The following is a 19,251-nucleotide window of genomic DNA, read 5'->3' as shown; positions in this document are numbered from 1 at the left end:
GTATGCAATATGTATGATGCTGTGCTTGGTATTGAGTAACGTGGGCGCTGTGCTCACCAAATGCTTTGTTCATCCAGGTTATTCATGGGGGTCCTGAGTGTCAGACCCTCACCAATCACATATTGATCAGGGTTAGTATTGTGGCTCAGTATTGCTGGAGTCTATGTTGGCATAAGTTGCACCAAATTTATCAAACGTTGCAAAATGTTTGATAAGTTTTATGCATCTCTATGTCTAACGCGTCTGTCCAGGCTGGCAGAAATGACTGGGACATGGACCGCGTTCCCTGGGCCAAATATGTCGTAAACCAGGCTTAGAGTTCAAAGGATAGGCAGATGGGGCATCCAAACAGAGATAAAGGGCTTCAGTCCTGAGCTGTGGAATGGTAGCCCCACCATTCCTGAGTAGTCAATGGTCCCTGATATACTAGTTAGACTCTGTACTGTCAGTAGGGCGGTGTCAGGCAGGAGCAGGCAAGGGGTGTGATTCTAAGCTCTGACACTGGCTGTCTCTGATTGGAGCTCTGAAACACACCCCCTGCCTGACACCGCCCCCCTGACATTACAGAACTTAAATAGCACATCAGGCAGCAAAACTACCTTTGCTTGTTACTCAGGAATGGTGGGGGCTAGAGAGAAAATTCCAACTGTGCTGGAATCAGTGCAGCGGAACCTATATGTAAGGACTTGAATTGGTGGAGGTGGTGAAAGATCCTCTTTAAGAAGGTGGCTGAGGTTCCTGGGAAATTGCAGTTTCCCAGCCGAGAAGCACTTCCAGCGTTTCTGTTATAGAGAACATAAGGACTTAATGGCGATAAAATATTTGTATAGCTTTTTATTTTACAATGAAATGTAAAAAAATGTATGAAACGTAAAAAATGTAATAGCAGGCACTATATATGATATCCCATATGTATATACTCTGCCAGGTTTATAGAGGCCGCCCCATGCCATGTAATACTAAATGCAGGAAATACTCTATACATCTATAGACACTTCCAGCGGCCTAAACCTAGTCTGTCACTGTCACCCGGGATATACGGACCCTGGTCTGTCACCCGGGATATATGGACCCTGGTCTGTCACCCGGGATATATGGACCCTAGTCTGTCACTATCACCTGGGATATACGGACCCTAGTCTGTCACTGTCACCTGGGATATACGGACCCTGGTCTGTCACTGTCACCTGGGATATATGGACCCTGGTCTGTCACCCGGAATATATGGACCCTGGTCTGTCACCCGGGATATATGGACCCTAGTCTGTCACTGTCACCTGGGATATATGGACCCTGGTCTGTCACTGTCACCTGGGATATATGGACCCTGGTCTGTCACTGTCACCTGGGATATACGGATCCTAGTCTGTCACTGTCACCTGGGATATACGGATCCTGGTCTGTCACTGTCACCTGGGATATACGGACGCTGGTCTGTCACCTGGGATATAGGGACCCTAGTCTGTCACCTGGGTTATATAGGCCCTAGTCTGTGCTCGGTTAACCAGCACATATGCTTAAATTGGAACGATACCGTGGAGGTTAGCATGGCCCCTGAATAAGGATATATAGGCCCTAGTCTGTCACTGTCACCTGGGATATATGGACCCTTGTCTGTCACTGTCACCTGGGATATATGGACCCTAGTCTGTCATTGTAAACCTGGGATATACGGACCTTTCAGACCTGGTGATACGTTCTCCTTAATGTGAGTCTATAGTCTGTCACTATGGAATGATATGTAAGACCCCATACACACGATTGAGTGTGTATCCGAGTTGGGGCCGATTTTGTAGCGGAGTGCACTCAGGTGACACTTGGAGTGACATCCGGGAGCCTTCTGTGACGCACTTACCCATAGGGGGCTTCCGATTTATTTTGTTCTCGTGGCACAGAGGAGAATAGGACCTGCTCTATTTTCATTGGAACAGAACAGACCATTGGACGCCCCTTTGGATGGCACAACCGGAGCTTAGGTCAGTACCTACAGAGGGTGCGCACCTATAGGTGCTGTAAGCTTTAGGCACAGCTCTGCTGTTATGGAGCGCTAAGTGGTCAGGCCAGTACACATCCCCTATGGTTAATGACTGTTATATGATTTATGAGCTGCAGACAGAGGAGATAACGTTAGACAATGACGTGATGGTGTCAGGTAGTAGATTGGGGGGGGTTTATATCCAGAAAGTAATGATTAATATAGGTAGTGTATAAAGTATCCCGGAGAACGAGGCGCAGGCGGCAGAGCTGGTCAGACGCGTCCTGTACAGGTCCAGCAGCTGCATTATCACTCCATTGGTCCAGCCAAAGCCCAGCTGTGGAGAAGGACAAGACAACATGGTGAGCCGAGATATCATAACAATGACAAAGTCATGACACTGCGCCACGGTCAACCTAAGAACATGTTCACACTATGTTTTAACCTTACAGCAAATGCAATGGTCTTTTTACTAGAAGGAAAAAGTATATTCTAAAGTCTGGTTTTTATCATAGAGACCAATGGCAGATTACAGTTTGGGTTTACTTAGTGGGGTATAAATAAAGGGGTATTCCACTCTTTTCCAATCCACGGAATAGGTGTCTGATTGTGGTGGGCTGACCACTGGGACCACCCTAACACAAGAGCAGTGGTCGCATATGTCCTGTGATGCTCCATGGGACTGACATAGGTCCTAGAACGTAGGTGTTATCTAGATAAAGCTATTCTGGGGGAAATTCCACATGTTGGACCCCCCGCAGATCTAATATTGATGGCCTATACTAAGCATAGGCCATCAATAGTAGAAGCCGGATAACCCTGCTTGGTAAGTTCCATCCAAGACCCAAAGGTAAGGGATAATGATGAATATTTGGCATCAGATTGGTGGGGGTCCGATTCCCAGACCCCGCGCTGATCAGCTGATTCGACTGATTGAAGTTGTATAGACAGTATACCGCCGGAAGCAGCTCTGATCCTATTGAAGTGAATGGGAGTAGAGCTTCAGTTCCCTGGTGCTACAGTGTACGGCTCCATGTATACAGATTCAGGCTCCACACACTGTAGCTGTGGCGCCGGGGAACCGCAGCTCTGTATTTTGGCAGCCAAATCAACTGATTGGTGCAGCATCTGGGTGTCGGACTTCCACCAATCTGATACTGATAACCTATCCTGTGGACAACCATGGTTCTCCAACAACCACTTAATGTATACAGTATGCAACTGGAGACCAAGTTTACCAATTTTTAAGAAAGTTGTTGCTAACCAGTGCTGTCTTACCTGTACTTCATATTCGCCTCCTCCTCCTGGTTTGCCGTCACCTTGGACATCATACTGCAAAGAGACAAAGAAAGTTACAGCTAAGTATACAGCTAGCAGGCGCCATGACCGTGAGCCTATGCCGTATCCATTTATACCACTTCGAATTGACTCGCAAGATCGCCATAGACATGTGAAGGGAAGAAGATATGGAAGTCTATAAGGATTATCAAGACTGGAGTACAACATGCCAGTCTTGAGACATCCACTCCCATGTATTATAGATCCACATTGACTGTAACAATACAGCAACCATAGAGATCTGGACATGGCCTGGATTTTGTATGCCGAGGTTTTTTCCCTACAGATTCACATTGGATCATATGACGAATAAATATGGCAGACATCATACAGAGGTATACGGAGTGTCTCCATCATACGGAGCTGTAGGGACACGCACTACTTGTACACTATGCAGGTCCTTACACAAGTAACCGTATTCTCAAGCCAACAACTTACTTTTTCAAACATGGCGTTGTACTTCTTATAAGCCTCATAGTTGACGGTGACCCACTTTTGCGCTAAGCGAAATGCAATGTCCTTTGCTTTTTTAGATTGGGTCTTCTCCAAACCTGCCACAGATGATACAATCATTATGTAAGTAACATGGCAATAAACCCCCTTTATACTATGCGGCAAATTTACACTTCACAATAAAGTATCGGAATATTCAGAGCCATTACAGGGAGTCTGTCAGCAGGGAAACTGTTATCAAACTAATGACAGTACCTTGTAGGGCATGATATACACTTTCCAAAGATATTTTTCTTATTCTGCACTGCAGCTCCATTTTAATACATAGTGGGAGATGTCACACAAGAAATAGGGGAAGGAGGTATGCGTCATATAGGGGCGATTATCTAGAGCCCCGGCAAGAAAAGAAACACCCCTAAATCCCTTTTCAGATCATTTGCATGAGAATTAAACCCTGATTTTCATGAAAATGGAGCTGCAATGCAGAAGAAGAAAGTTATCTTTGGAAAGTGTAACAGCAGTCCTACAAGAGGCTGTCATCAGTTTGTTACCAGTTGATAGACTCTCTTTAAAGAAGTTGGGAATGGTACAAAACTGCAATACACTATGTAAGTAGCATGCAGAGAGAGACTGCAGCACTTGCCATGACAAGCTTTCAGTTAAACGACAGGGGCCCTGAAAGTCAACAATCTGACATGTAAGTGCAGAAATATTGTTAGTGAATCTGCACAGTGGCCCTCACGATTACTGGTAGATTGTTAGAGAGATGTAATGGGGCTGCTCTATGCAGAGATCTTAGAAAACAAATGACCCATAACAGTTCTTGCACAGGGGCCCAGCAGGTCAGGGGGGCCCTCACAATTACTGGTTGATTGTAAGGGAGATCTAATGGGGCTGCTCTGTGCAGAGATGTTGGAAAAATAAGCGACCCATAACTGTTCTTGCACAGGGGCCTCCAGTAGTTCGTGTCCGCTTTCCTACAAATAAGCCATTAATACCCCAATCCTTGATAACCAATTTAAGGGTAAGTTCACATGACTTTATTTGGAGCTGATTTTCAGGCAGATTCTACCTCAAAATCAGCTCCAAATTCTTCCTGGAATTTGTGTTTATTGTAATAGGTGGCAGCGCTGTACACTTGTCCTTTCAGGATGCCGAAAAAGAAGATCTTCGGCACAAGACACTCTACTGATCATCCCTATTGAGCCTGGGGCTAGTGGGCACAGCCCTGGTGGAATCAGAACTTTGGCTTTCTACTATGGTAAGCAGAGATAAAGATGCGCCAAAAATATGTCAAGTTGAGGTGTATCCGCCTTTGTAGATGCGGGCCAGAGGGGTTTGGCGTCTTCTCTCCCCTTCTTATTGTTTTTGATAAGGTTTTTCACGTTTCTCACCTTCTATCACCATATGCTGTAAAGGCGGCCAGGCATTTGGGAAATCCCACTGCTCACCCGTGTTTTTTAAAGAGGTTGGGAGTCCATTCTGATAATCCAGTGCGCCACATGTCTGCAAAATACACAAAGTTTGTTTTACAATAGTAGTAAGACTAGGTACACATAGAGGAATCTGTCACGGATTTTAGAGCCGATTCCGCCCCCGAATCCATGGCAGGTTCCGTTCCGAATCTACCTCGCAATGGGAGGCAAAGATTGCAGCAGGATGCAGAAAAAAAATCAGAGCCCTGCTCAATTTTGCAGCTGATTCTGTGGCCCCGGAGTCCCTGCCGATGAGGTCTATTCATCTGGTCCGAACCGCAACAGAATGGGCCATTAAGGTCTCAAGTATGTCTAAGTGGTGAAACTTATGAAACCTTTGCTCAAGGCCACCAATGTGTTAAAATGGCCCTGCAAGGGAGGAAGTGGATCCAACAAACCCCAATTTTTTGTGAGATCTGAGGAGTATTTAGCAACATAATCCAACATAGGATCTCACATAGGTCGTTCTTGAAACCTGAAAATGAACAAACCTCTAAATAGGAGATCACTTTATCTACAACCGATGGGTCTGAATAACATGAAGCCCAAAGAGGAGTCAAGTTGGTCGGGTAGAAGTTTGGATTTCTTCGAGTTTCATTAATATTATAGTCCAGCCAGGTCCCTAGAGTCTCATCCCAGAGTACAGCCTGTACAGCTTCTAGTCGCTGGCTATGGGCGGTCGAAAATGTAGTCGCCTCATCGTGCATTTCTATAGTAGGAAAGAAAAATACAGCAAAAAGTAAGTAAAATATCTGTAGAAAAAAGCAGGCCAAACACATTATATAGCTGCCAGTTATCTCAGCAATTTCTCCCAAGCGTGTAAGCTTTGGCCGAGCATGCATGTCTTCTGAACTGGAAGAGCCACTACCAGACACCAAGCCAATTTTGGCCTCAAAGGGCCATTTAGAATAGTGATGAATTTCATGTGGTAGGGAAACCTTTGGGGACCCTTATGCTCCAGGGCCTGGTAGCGACTGCTAGCACTGCCCCACTATAGCTACAGCTCAGTCCCATTACATTACATATCCCACTATCATTAGATCAGATAACGGATCTTTAGGTTCGGAGGTTTCTTACCTAAATCAGTGTAGAATTTGGCCAACGCTTTCTCAACCCGATACAGGATGGAATTGAGGTCCACGGGGACCACGGAGCTTGTTTTTGTGTCCAGTAAACTGTTTGTAGAACCGAAGAACCAACGTGACGAGAAATCCCAACCAGACTCTGCAGCTGCTTTGAGTTCTGAGTAAAAAGTCTGATTTTCACCTAAAGAAGTAGAAAGATGGTGACAAAAGTGCAAAAAATATAATAATCTCAATACAGAAGACAATGTGAAAAAGGTCTTACCTCCTGTGAGTTTTGCGGCCATCTCATAGTCCTTAGAATAAGACTCTGGCCTAAAATAAACAGATATGTAACTGGGTTATCGTCGCTTGATCTTCACCTGATCTGACGGTCCAAGAATACCCTTATATTGGTTTCGTTATATTTTTAATGTGTCTGGCAAGTCAAACTAGACACATGTGAACATACTTTTACAAGCTGCTGCAAGAGTGTATCATTCTTGTATGTATATTCTTTTCCTGCAGCACCTCCGCAGGTGAAATAAGGCATTACACACTAGCCACTAAAATCAATCGGTGATGCATTTGTAATTTGATAATCTTTGTATTCAGGGTAATGTATATGGTATGCCGAAATATTAACTCTAAATTCCCCTAAAAGCCTTAAAGGGGTGTCTAAACCACACATGTAATCCAGTATGATTTTATTAAGGTATATGATTTTTGCGTCTATATTCAGTAATACTATACTTTATAAATCACTCTACCTTGGGTCCCCAGCTGACCCATAATAGCGATTCAGTACATAGTTTTTCCCATTTCGCTCCACTGATATACGCCGTTGGGTCATCCAGAAGTCATACTCTTTTTTAAGGAGGTGGATGTTTTCCCTTAGGTAGGAAAAAAATATGTTACTAGTATAAGTTATCAGTTTGCAAGCTAGCCAATTGTAATGCCAAGGCCAATACCTGAGAAAAGTCACATTATTGGTACTGGCCATGTAGCTCTCCATCATCAAGGTAAGGAATGGTGGCTGGCTCCTGCGCAGATAGTACACCCGGCCTCCATTGGGGATAAATCCATACCTGTGTGGTCAGTACATCAGAGAAAAAGTCTCCATCAAAGTCTTGTATCCTCTATAGTATTATGTTGTGCTTAAAGGGAACCTGTCACATGGTAAATGTTCAGCCTGTGGGCAGCATGTTATAGAGCAGGAGGAACTGAGCAGATTGATATATAGGTTTGTGGGAAAAGATTCAGTATAACCTGTCATTTATCCATGGAAATCTCTGCTTTTTCTGTGCTGAGAAGTCTTGGAGGCGGAGCTATCAATGATTGACAACCTCCACTCTAGGACTGTGTATACATAGAGCTGTCAATCATTGATAGGACCGCCTCCTAAACTTCTCAGCGAAGAAAAGGCTGTTAAAAAAAAAGTTATAGTGAGTATTTTCACACAAACGTATACATTATTCTGCTCAGCTCCTCCTGCTCTATAACATGCCGCTTACAGATTGAATAGCATTTTTCATGTGAGAGAATACCTTTAAAGAGGTTGCCTTGGTTTTTCCAACAGTGATGACATGTTTATTTGGATAGAAAAGACTCAAATATCTACTACTCCTACACTCTGCTACTTTATAAGCTTTAACACTGCTAGGTTTGTAGATAAGAGTCCATGAGTGCACAGAATGAGGTAATAAAGCTATTTTTTTGTGTTGGTTTTCACAATCTAAATGTGATCAGAATTCTGTTTGGACTCATTTTTTGATATCTATTTATACCATGTAAAACCCAGTTCATACAAATCATAACAGACCCATGTTCTCATGATCAGGGGGTGTTCCAACAGCTGGCCCCCTACTGATCAGACAGTTGATAACTTGTAATTACTGGAACAGCTTTAGATCAGGGATCAGAAATCTTTGGAACTTCCGCTAAAGTAGTCTAAGGCTTGGTTCACAGAACTGAATTTCCTCAATATCAGCTCCAAATTCCAGCCAAAATCTGCCCCCATTGTTTCCAATGGGAGGCAACGACAGATGCTTCTTTTTTCAGGACACTGACTCAGCTGCAGTACGTGCAGCATAAACTCAGGCCCTTGTATCTGTGGCAAACCCGTGGCGGAAAGTCAAATTTCTGCTTCAGCTGTCCAGTGTGGAATCCACAGGGATGGAATTTGGAGAACAAAAAAATTCCTCTCCATATTCCATCTTGTGAACCAGGCAGCCAGAATGTTATTGGTCAACCCTATACCTATGCAGAGTATTTGTAGAGATCCGTATCTGAAAAAAATCAAGCTCCAAACCCTATAGAAACACTATACAATTGACAATATGGTGGATTCTTCCCAAAAAGAACATGAAATCCCGGATGTAGGGTGATCATTTGGATATATTTTGATCTGTGTCCATCACCTGTCCACCATGTACAGGAAGTTTTCTATCATCCCTCTGGCTGTGTCGTACATCTCTGACAAAAGAAGTCCATTGATCACCCAGTAGGAGTCCCTAGGAATAAATAATACAGAATAGCATGTGAGGTGATACGTTAACTTATGGCCTGGAAAAAAAGACATCTTACACAAATAAGATCATCTAATAGTACTTTAATGGTGGCCCATCATTTACAGATGAGTTACTTATGTCTGCTATACCCATTGCAGTCCATATTTCCCTGATTTTAGGAATCATTTGTGGGCTATTGGCTAATAAACAGAGTTGAAAGCTCATTCTGCTGTCAAGGGAGGAAGCTAGCGTTTGGTAGGTGGGGCATTTGTCCTGGATACAGTTTGGCAAGGTGAGAATATCTGGAGACATGCCTTTAAGTTACAGCAGCCAGAGATTCTTTCCAGCTGTTGTAACTTGATGTAAAGCAATAGGCAAAAAGGAAGTACTGTGGAATCTACAGAGTTCAGGGGGAAAAACCGCAAAGTGGGGCCTTAACCTAAAGATAAGTTTACCAAAGCAGAGAATCTATCCATTAGAACTTCTAAATCCTACACATTTTCAACTCACCAGTAGTAAAATTCTATAAATCGACCTCCGGGGACTATGACGGGATTTGGAACATAGATTTGCGAGTGAAGTTCCGGCTGATCCTTTACGTTTTGATTTATCTGCAAGATACATGGACGCCTCTTTAATATACAATACATTGTGATGTGATGTCATCCAATAAAATTCTTCACGTACCTTCCTTCCCAAAGACTTCCAGAGATCATGGAGGTGTGCGGCCCACGACCGCAGCGCTGGGTCAGTAATATGAGACAAGAATTTAGGCCTGTCAGGTTGAAAGATAGAAGAATATTATTCAGAATTAGTTTTTAATGTCAGGTTAATGGTAATGAGATAAGGTCGTTTTCAGGGTTTACTTTTCATGCCAGTCCAGCGGGTTCCAATCTTCAAATTCTGTTCCAGGATGGGTAAAAGATGTGTTGACAAACTCGATAAGCTTTTCCCGGTCAATGGGTCCACTTTTATAGCGAAGCAGTAGACTCTGGAACTTCTTTATTGTGTTAGCTGGAATGATGAGATATATGTGATGTTTAGCATATTAATATGGCTACATTACTTCAGACATCATATATATAGATGGGTTATTTATATAGGCCACAGTTTGGGGTCATACCAAAGGCGTAGCTAGAGGGGGCAGTGGCCCAGGGACCATTCCCTTGAATAGGAGCAAGGCTGCTTTCGTCGGCCACATCAGCTGATCAATCTGGGGTCCAGTTTTGGGACTGTCAATTGACCTATCTCTCAATAATGACATATAATGTGGACAGTGGATCCTATAAAATATCATCATCAGATATTGACAACCCCTTTAATAAAAGGAGCCAAAGATGTCTGTGCTGCAAACTTTACAGAGACAAGTCACAGCTGGAAAAAGTGGTCATGGCGTTCCATATGGGAGAGACGAGAAATGTGAACGATCACAGTGAGTAGCGTCACCTATAAGTGGCTACATTGTTTTTGTACTCTATATACCTAAATAGTCTTTAGAGCCGGTATATACCACTATACAGTCATTATATAATGATTAGGGTTGAGCGATCGTGTTCGGAAAAGATCGGATTCCGATCGGCGATAGAGAAAATTTCATGATCGCGATCGGAATTCCGAACATGATCTTTTTTAGGTGGGATCGAGATTGGTGATTATTTCCCACAATGCTTTGCAACTGGCCAAGCATTGTGGGAAAAGCTAACAATGTTAGCCTTCACACTGAGTATACGCTCCACTCATTCTGAGCGGAGTGTATACTCAGTGTGAAGGCTCCGCTGCGGTTCCATAGGAATGAATGGAAGCAGCCGGCACACAGCCTTAACCCCCTGCGCGCCGGCTGCGTCCATTCATTCTAATGGTAGACTAGCTATCATCTCTAGTAGCTACTTACCTGCAGAGATGGCTGGTCTGGTGCCCGGTGTTCTCGTTCTTCTTCGCCTCACTGCCTCCGCATCCCAGGTTAGTGTTAAAGAGCTAGGAAGAAGGCGGGGTTTGTGGCTTAGGAGAGTGTGGGCGGGTACTGGGAGGGGAGACGTGACGTCTCCTAACCCAGTACCCACCCACACTCTCCTAACCCGCCCACACTCTCCTAACCTGGGAGGCAGGGGGCAATGAGGCGAAGAAGAATGAGAACACCGGGCACCAGACCAGCCATCTCTTCAGGTAAGTGGAAACCAGGGGGGACTAAGTAGCCAGAGCATTAAAAAAAATCCTCTGGCTACTTAGGGATTAAAAAAAATCACTACAGAGTGTGGTATCTAACAATTAAAGCGTTCAATTGTTAGATTCCATGCTGTATAGTGAATAGGATTGGTTTTAAAATCCAATCTCCGATTAGTAAAAAAATCTTATTGACTTGCATTGGGATCGGAATTGGGATTGAGATCGGGTTCGAATGAAAAATGATCGGAAATGATTAATTCTCCCCTATAGGCTGAGGCCCCACAGAGCGAGCCACAGCAAAAATGCGCTGTGGGAACAATCGCAATGGAAACACAATGCAGTTTTTTCCGCAGCTTTTTTCATTGCGTTTTCCTCTGCAGACTTTCTGCCCTTATTATACCTATATGGAAAATGCCAGCATTTCTATAGGTATAATTAACAAAATTTCTCACCCCTGCCCTGCAAATTTATAAAATACAGAACAAAACAATGGCGGCCTCTTTAACAATTCCAGCAACATTAACTAAGGCACAAAGGTGGTTGAAGTCATACGACGCCGGGACCTTTGTCCAGTAACCCCTGGAATGTAATATCCGTCACTGCGATATATCAGACTGATAACTTTGGTAATGAGTTTCTTTATGGTCGACAGAGAGGCAAAAACTTGAATTTAGGCCGGGGCCCTACGGGATGGAAACGATATGCCCGTGGCAGAAACGCTGTGGGAAAAATCGTGGCGTTTTATGGCGTTTCTTTATTTTGCTCTTTTTTTAGCACTTTATTCTCAGCATTCCACCTATCTGCGATGTCAGTCTTATTACGTATACACTTGGACCACGATGGTGCAATGAACTATCATCAACTATTATCAATTTGAAAAATTAAAAAAATTTTCTATTTATTTTATTATTGTATCTTGTTTTCTTTCACTTATTTATTGCACTTTCACTTCGCACCGGCACTTTTATTTTTCACTTTGCACTTTATATTATCTGATGGTCTGAACTGTATTTTAATATAAACGTCATTTTTATGTTTGTATTCACATTAGTGCGTTTTTACTAACGTTTTCTAATGTTTTATGTTGTATGTAATTCTATAACACTGTATGTCGTCTTGTCATTGTTTGTCTTCATATACATATATTAGCTCATTTGTAATCATTTCAGTATTTTGATATATGCCCAGTTTTTTAGACCTAGTCTGCAGCATTGCACCTATAGTGTAGTTTATGATCATTTCGGCAGTTTTTCACATGCGCGGTAGGATATTCGTTCTCAATGAGAGACATTTGTCCGTGCCGAGATCATCTCGCGAGACTTACCTGATTCGCAGTATTTGCGCATGCGCAATATGGTTAAATACGCTCTATGTAACGGCACATCAGTGATAATGTCTCTCGCGAGAACCTTTGTTCACGCGCATGCGCAATGTATATTTCTCATACGGCCGCTGCCACCAATGACGAGCGATGCTGTTCATTTGCTTCTGCGCCATTGGGTAATTACTTTTATTGGTCGGGCTATATAAAGAATGGGTTTTCTGGGATTAAAACTACCCCCTGACGAAGCCAGGAAGTGGCGAAACGCGCGTCGGGCGCTCCATAGTTCGGGTAGGCTCATTATATTGTGGACTATATTCTGTACAGGGTCTCTTTACACTTTACTTCAGGGTTGTGTTGTTCACTGTTGTTACATGTACTGTGTTACACTTTATTATTGGTATGCTTTTGGCACTTTAGTTTATTCAGCTATTTATAGGTTGTTTACACAGTTCTTTATATATGACCCAGTCCAGTTATACCACTATTATATTATAGCATACTAGCCACCCTACTATGGTATACATTTGTATTGGTCCTTCCCATATTTAATATATTGTGGTTAATTGTGTATTATTGTTCTTATTTATTTCAATAAATACTTGTATTTTATTTATAAGTAATCCTGTCTTTTTGACATTGTGTTTTGTTTTATAGTATGGGCAAAGTGGATGGGATTCTAGCTAATCCCATGCACACACTTTGTGGTAAAAACCGCCTTGCGGACACGCTGTGATATCCAAAACTGGCGTGGTCAATGTCAATTATACCTACGGAAATGCCGGCAGTTTCCCCATAGGTATAATTGTAACAGAAAGTCTGTGGAGGAAAACTCTGCAAACTTTCTGTTTAAAGCACTGCGTGAAAAATCACGATGCGTTCCCAACGCAGTTTATTGCTGTGGGATGTTCCCTGGGGCCTTACCCTAAATAAGATATGGCAATTCAGAAGAATTAAAGTAAGACTGGATTCACATCTGCTCGGTGATCATTCGGGGATTCTGTTGCCCCATTCCACTTGAAATAGCAGAGTCTGCCCCCAAATCTGCAGCAAATTCCTCCGTGTGAATGTATCCTTATAGTGTACGCTGTCAGCCATGATGGGAGCTGCCATACAGGGAAATGAGACCTGACTTCTGTGGTGAGGTGGGTCATATTCATATTGTAAACGAGCCATAAAAAGTCTCTTTGTTATAGTCTACAGGGTCCAATAACATATGGTGAAAAGCGCCTTACTATATATATATATATATATATATATATATATATATATATATATATAATACTGCAGTGGCGTAACTACCGTGGTAGCAGCAGTAGCAGCCACAGGGCCCGGGACATTAGGGACCCGGTGGCAGCCGCTACCGCTGCGTTTTTTGTTTTTTTTTTAATAGGCCATTACCGGCTGGAGTTACTCCAGCCGCTAATGGGTCCTATATACTTACCGATCCTGGCAGGGGCCGGGATCGGTAAGTGACACTGCGGGCCCCACAAGCACTATTATACTCGGGGGTCTTTTCGGACCCCCGAGTATAATGATCGGAAGTGCAGGAGAGGTAACTGAACATAAAAAACTGTGTTACTTACCTCTCCAGGCTCCGCGCAGGCTTCAGCCTACTTGTGTGACGTCTCAGACGTCACATGATCGGGGCCTGCGTCCTTATGCGTCGCGACGCAGGCTCCCAGTCACATGACGTCCCTGACGTCATTGAAGCCAGCGGGGAGTCGGGAGACAGGTAAGTTACAGTGTTTTGGTTTTTTTTATGTTGTTCTTCCCCCGGGTCTCCGATTATTATACTCTGGGGTCTGAAAAGACCCCAGAGTATAATAATTGTTAATGGGTGTCCACAACGGGGCATAATAGTGGGTGAAGGGGCCACAATGGGGGATAATACTGTGTGTAGGGGCCACAATGGGGCATAATACTGTGTGCAGGGCCACTATGGGGGATAATACTGTGTGTAGGGGCCACTATGGTGCATAATAGTGTGTGCAGGGGCTACTATGGGGTATAATAATGTGTGCAGGGGCCACTATGGGATATAATAATGTGTGCAGGGGGCACTATGGGGTATAATACTGTGTGCAGGGCCACTATGGGGTATAATACTGTGTGCAGGGGCCACTATGCGGTATAATAATGTGTGCAGGGGCCACTATGGGGTATAATACTGTGTGCAGGGGCCACTATGGGGTATAATACTGTGTGCAGGGGCCACTATGGGATATAATAATGTGTGCAGGGGCCACTATGGGGTATAATACTGTGTGCAGGGGCCACTATGGGGTATAATACTGTGTGCAGGGCCACTATGGGGTATAATACTGTGTGCAGGGGCCACTATGGGGTATAATAATGTGTGCAGGGGCCACTATGGGGTATAATACTGTGTGCAGGGGCCACTATGGGGTATAATAATGTGTGCAGGGGCCACTATGGAGCGTAATAGTGTGCGTAGGAATGCGGGGGTGGGGTCGTGCGGGGTTTTCGGCGTTGGTCGGGGTTTTCGATGTCAGGGGGGGGGGCCATGTCAAAGGTTCGCCACGGGGCTCCGCCATTCCTAGTTACGCCACTGTAATACTGTATACAGGAGATAATACTATTACAGATATACAATACCAAAATGATACTGACCGGGTGTATCCTTGAGACCCATGTCTACAAAATGTTTGTCATCGTTGAAGATCTTGGCCAGCTGGACGTGATGGAGAATATCTCCTGTGCAATAGATCTCACTGAGAAAGGAACCATCAAAGGGCAATGTTAGTGAATAAGTCATAAGTCATTCATCAGGAATTATATGGAAGACATATTTAGGGTAGGACCACATAGTCCGATTGCCACATGTGGCCAAGACCCCTCCCAATGGCCACTGACCACACAATTGTGAGAGTAATTAACTCCAAAATCCTAGCACTAGCCACCATGGGTGTGCGAGAGAGCTCAGGCAGACCATTGGTCTTACCCTTACCCTTTTGAATAATGTACTGTAATTGAACGGTTGGAACATCTTATACAGAAGGAGAAATAAAATGTATACCATAGTTGAAAGTAAAATCAATAACAAACTGATTAAGGCACTGGTCACACAATCCTGTTGAAAAGAAGTGGTCTTTTTCAAGATTAGAAAAAATGTACCTTGAAGAGGACCTTTCACCAACAAGTCCAGCTCTTTACATCAATGAATAGTCTTTGCTCTGCTGATTCTGGCACAGTTGGATTTTTGTCCTTATCCCTCACCATTCCTGAGTAATCAATGTTGTTAGTTTTGGTGGAGAGAGTTCTCTCACAGCATTGGGGACACCTCCAGTGCTGTCTGAGCACTGGGGCCCACCCCCAGTGCTGCAAGAGAGCTAATTTACATACCGACAAGAACCGGGATTGTAGGCAAATAGCGGCACAGAGAAGACAACAAAAGGTAGGAGAAGAATAGTCTTTCTTAAGGCTATTCCGACGTGGTACTTAGAAAAAATATCGTCTGAATGATAGGATCCCTTTAAACTCTTCTCCCCAGTTTAGCCCTAAGCCAAATTTGCTGCAACCCAGTGGGTCTCCACCTGCTTAGGCAGGCCTCCTACAGACAGCTGTGATGTCTTGCTACGCTATAGTATGTATTCACTCCATGTATGACAGTGGACTTGTCCTATCACATCCAGACTCATAATTTAGGGTGTGTATTTCTAAATGCTGGAAAAACCAGAATGTGGATCAAGTTTATTAAGATCATCCTCGTAATACATTAATAGTTGGTTAAACCAAACCCAGGCCAGATAAGGACACGTAGCTTTATCTCCGTACATCTAGCTTGGAAAACTAGAAAGCGACAGCAATTAGAAAATGCGCAATTAATGGCAAAAATAACCATGGATGGAAGATCTGATCCGTCCTATAGGTACTACAGTATATGGGCAGAGTATTATGGATGTAATATAGTAGTAAGCAGGAGACATTAATATGGATGCTGTTGTGTATAACAGCTTAAGGAGGACCTTTCACCTCCCCGACCCATTCTCCAATTCTTTGCATCCTTCAATAGTTCCTGCTCCATTAATTCCGCCGCAGTTGGAATTTTTTTTTTGTAGCCCCCGCCATTCCCAAGCAATCATTTCTATGAGTTTCTGCACCATTATTTTCCCTATTGTCAGGAGGGTGGTCCCTGTCTGTGTACTCCCGTCCAGGACCGCCCACATGACAGTAAAGAGCCTAATTAGCATATTGGGTGCTGAAAATAAATACCCTGATTGCTCAGGAATGGTGAGGGCTAGAAAAAAAATTCCAACTGCGCCGGAATCAGTGGAGCGGCGCCTATTGAAGGATGCAAAGAGGGGGATTTGCTGGAGGTGGTGAAAGGTCTATCTTAAACATGAAGGAAGTCAATCACATCTATCGGGAAATTTTATTGCCTAGCAAGAGATGAGTTTGACAGCGTTATAAGGGAAACCATGATAGCAGTGTTTAATAACAGTTGCTCTAAGTTTTGCACAGAGTTATCACAACTTATCTCTCACGTAACATGTGTGTTTATCTTGGTCAGACATGTATGCTATTAACATATGGATGAGGAGGGGTGATAGATCAACACTGGAGGACTGTATTGTGGCATAGCATATGATAGGAAGTAATAGAACTAATAGAATAGAATAGTAATAGAATACATCCGTCCAGCTATACATACATAGAATACTGTGCAAAAGTTTTAGGCAGATGTAGAAAAAAGGCTATGACGTAACAATGCTTTCAGAAACAGAAGGGTTAATAGTTTATTTTTGTCAATTAATAAAATGAAGAAAAGAGAAATGTGAATACCATCAATATTCGATGTGACCTTTGCCCTTTGCTTTCCATCAGTTCTTCTCGGTACTTGCAGACAGTTTTTGTCAGAACTCGGCAGGGAGGTTGTTCCCACCATCTTGGAGAACTAAGCCCAGATCTTCTGTGGATGTAGGCTTGCTCCAATCCGTCTGTCTCTTCATGTCATCCCAGACAGACTGGACGATGCTGAGATCAGGGCTATATCTGTGGGGGGCCGTATCATCACCTCCAGGACCCATCCCCTTGTTGACCTCTTTCGTACTATGTTACTACTTAGATTTCTCTTTTCTTAATTCACTTCATTTTGTGAAACTATTAACCCTTTTAGTTCTGAGAGCGTCTTGACACTAGGTTCACACTAGAGCCGTGGTCTTCGCTGTTTGGGTCTGCAAGGGGGACCTGAATGACAGAGAGCCAGACCGGTCAAACAATGGTTACACCTGAACACGAACAGACCACAATGACTATAATGGGATCCGCCGGGTCTCCTCCGTGCACTTTTCTCTGCCAATTTCTGCGATGGAGATTCTGGCGCAGATGTGCACCCGCCAACATTTTTATACATCTTTCTAAAGTTTATGCACAGTACTGTACAGCCATACATACACCCATGCATACATACATACACCCATACATACATACAGTATATGCATCAGTCTATTCATACATAAATCCATACATCAATACAGGCCTTCATAAACAGTTGCAGAGACCTATATACACTCCAATGTCTTACACAGTCTTACTTTATCCCATATCTTGTTAATGGGATTTTAATACACAGTCTGGCTTCTCATATATGTACATTCAGCTATCACTCCCAACCCCCCTATACAACTCAGCTGAGCATGCATGTGTTTTGAATGGGAAGAATGGAGTAAACGACTGCCAAAAACCTCCGGCAGCAGCTTATTTCCACTGAGAACAAAAGCATTGGACATGCTGAAATCCATCTCTCCAGAGACATCTGCTGTGGGGGTAAATTGGGGCCCCACCATACACATTAACAATCCTGACAAAATTAGTCATATTAATGTATATGGCCACCGTAAAGGGGTATCCCATGACGTTGATATTGATTATGAGATTTGTGGGGGTCTGACTCCTGGCATCCCCTGCTGAGCAGTTTGCAGGACTTGCGGTGGACTGAGCTAGCAGAACTCTGTACATTGTGTATGAGTACACTGTAGCTCTGATCCACTATGGCTCCATCATACATTGCTTCTTTATGTTTCACCTGTACATTCATATTATTGAGCCGTCATTCTTAGGGCCCCTTCACACGGCGTAAGCGCTCGGCTCTTTCCGAGCCGTACGCGCGAGCGCTTCTAAACACTTCCCATTCACTTCCATGGGAGCGCTTTACAAGCGCTCCCATTGAAGTGAATGGGAAGTGTTTAGAAGCGCTCGCGTGTACGGCTCGGAAAGAGCCGAGCGCTTACGCCGTGTGAAGGGGCCCTTTAGCGATTGTTCTGATCCTTTGTCACATGTCTACTGGGCCCTGGACCCTGAGAGGGTCCCTTAAGGTGCATTAACACAAAAATAGTTGTTAACCTCACCGTACAGATTTATATAGAAATTCTACAATACTATCATTGACTCCATCTGAGGACACAGACATATGGCAGTGAATTTGCATTTCCACTTCGTCAGGTCATTGGAAGTTATGTAAGACGCTCACCTGTCACACGGAGGAGGAAGGTCCACACTATGAACATATTGCTGCAGGAGACAAAATGCCACAAGGAGTGACGACAACCATCTTGTCCGGTCCATGGTGTGTCCCGTAGAGGACAACAAGTTCCTTCTCCACAGTCTAGGCAGTGAATTGTAAGCTATGTGTTATTAATAGGCTGATTTTTGGCACTTGGCCCTTGGTCTTCTTACTCCTACGCCCAAGTGCTGTGTCACTTCTTCTTTTGCAAGCATCTTAAGAACCTTCAGCCCAGATCTAAGTACAAAGTCTCACAGTCCACAAGAGGAACTTTCTCTGTAAACAAGAGGTCAATAAAAACATGAAAAATAAGAGTTTGCATGACTATGACCCTCCTGTAAGGTGATCGAATTAAATCAATAGGTATAAAAAGTTATTGCACACCTCTGCTATACCCAAAATAGGATCTGCAAAAAACTTTGTTCCTAC

The 19,251-nt window shown here is 43.6% G+C and overlaps 1 protein-coding gene and 1 pseudogene across 1 annotated transcript; one reads left to right on the top strand and one right to left on the bottom strand.

The window, feature by feature from the left end:
- Nucleotides 1-819: 819 nt before the first annotated feature.
- Nucleotides 820-18,997, bottom strand: TREH (trehalase). The gene is made up of 15 exons (XM_075277632.1): nt 18,790-18,997; nt 14,931-15,031; nt 9,679-9,826; nt 9,500-9,587; nt 9,323-9,423; nt 8,723-8,815; nt 7,274-7,390; nt 7,073-7,195; nt 6,589-6,638; nt 6,319-6,507; nt 5,733-5,950; nt 5,161-5,272; nt 3,752-3,864; nt 3,254-3,307; nt 820-2,312 (listed from the first exon to the last, which is right to left on the bottom strand). Exons 1-15 carry the CDS (start codon nt 18,882-18,884, stop codon nt 2,172-2,174), a joined length of 1,743 nt encoding a protein of 580 aa, XP_075133733.1. The 5' UTR covers nt 18,885-18,997; the 3' UTR covers nt 820-2,171.
- On the top strand, nt 1,493-1,566 carry LOC142211041 (U6 spliceosomal RNA; annotated as a pseudogene).
- Nucleotides 18,998-19,251: the final 254 nt, after the last annotated feature.

The sequence above is a fragment of the Leptodactylus fuscus genome, chromosome 6, assembly GCF_031893055.1.
Source record: "Leptodactylus fuscus isolate aLepFus1 chromosome 6, aLepFus1.hap2, whole genome shotgun sequence".
NCBI classification, from domain to species: domain Eukaryota; kingdom Metazoa; phylum Chordata; class Amphibia; order Anura; family Leptodactylidae; genus Leptodactylus; species Leptodactylus fuscus.
The sequence above is the reverse complement of the archived record's forward strand: the minus strand, read 5'-3'. Positions and strand labels throughout refer to the sequence as shown.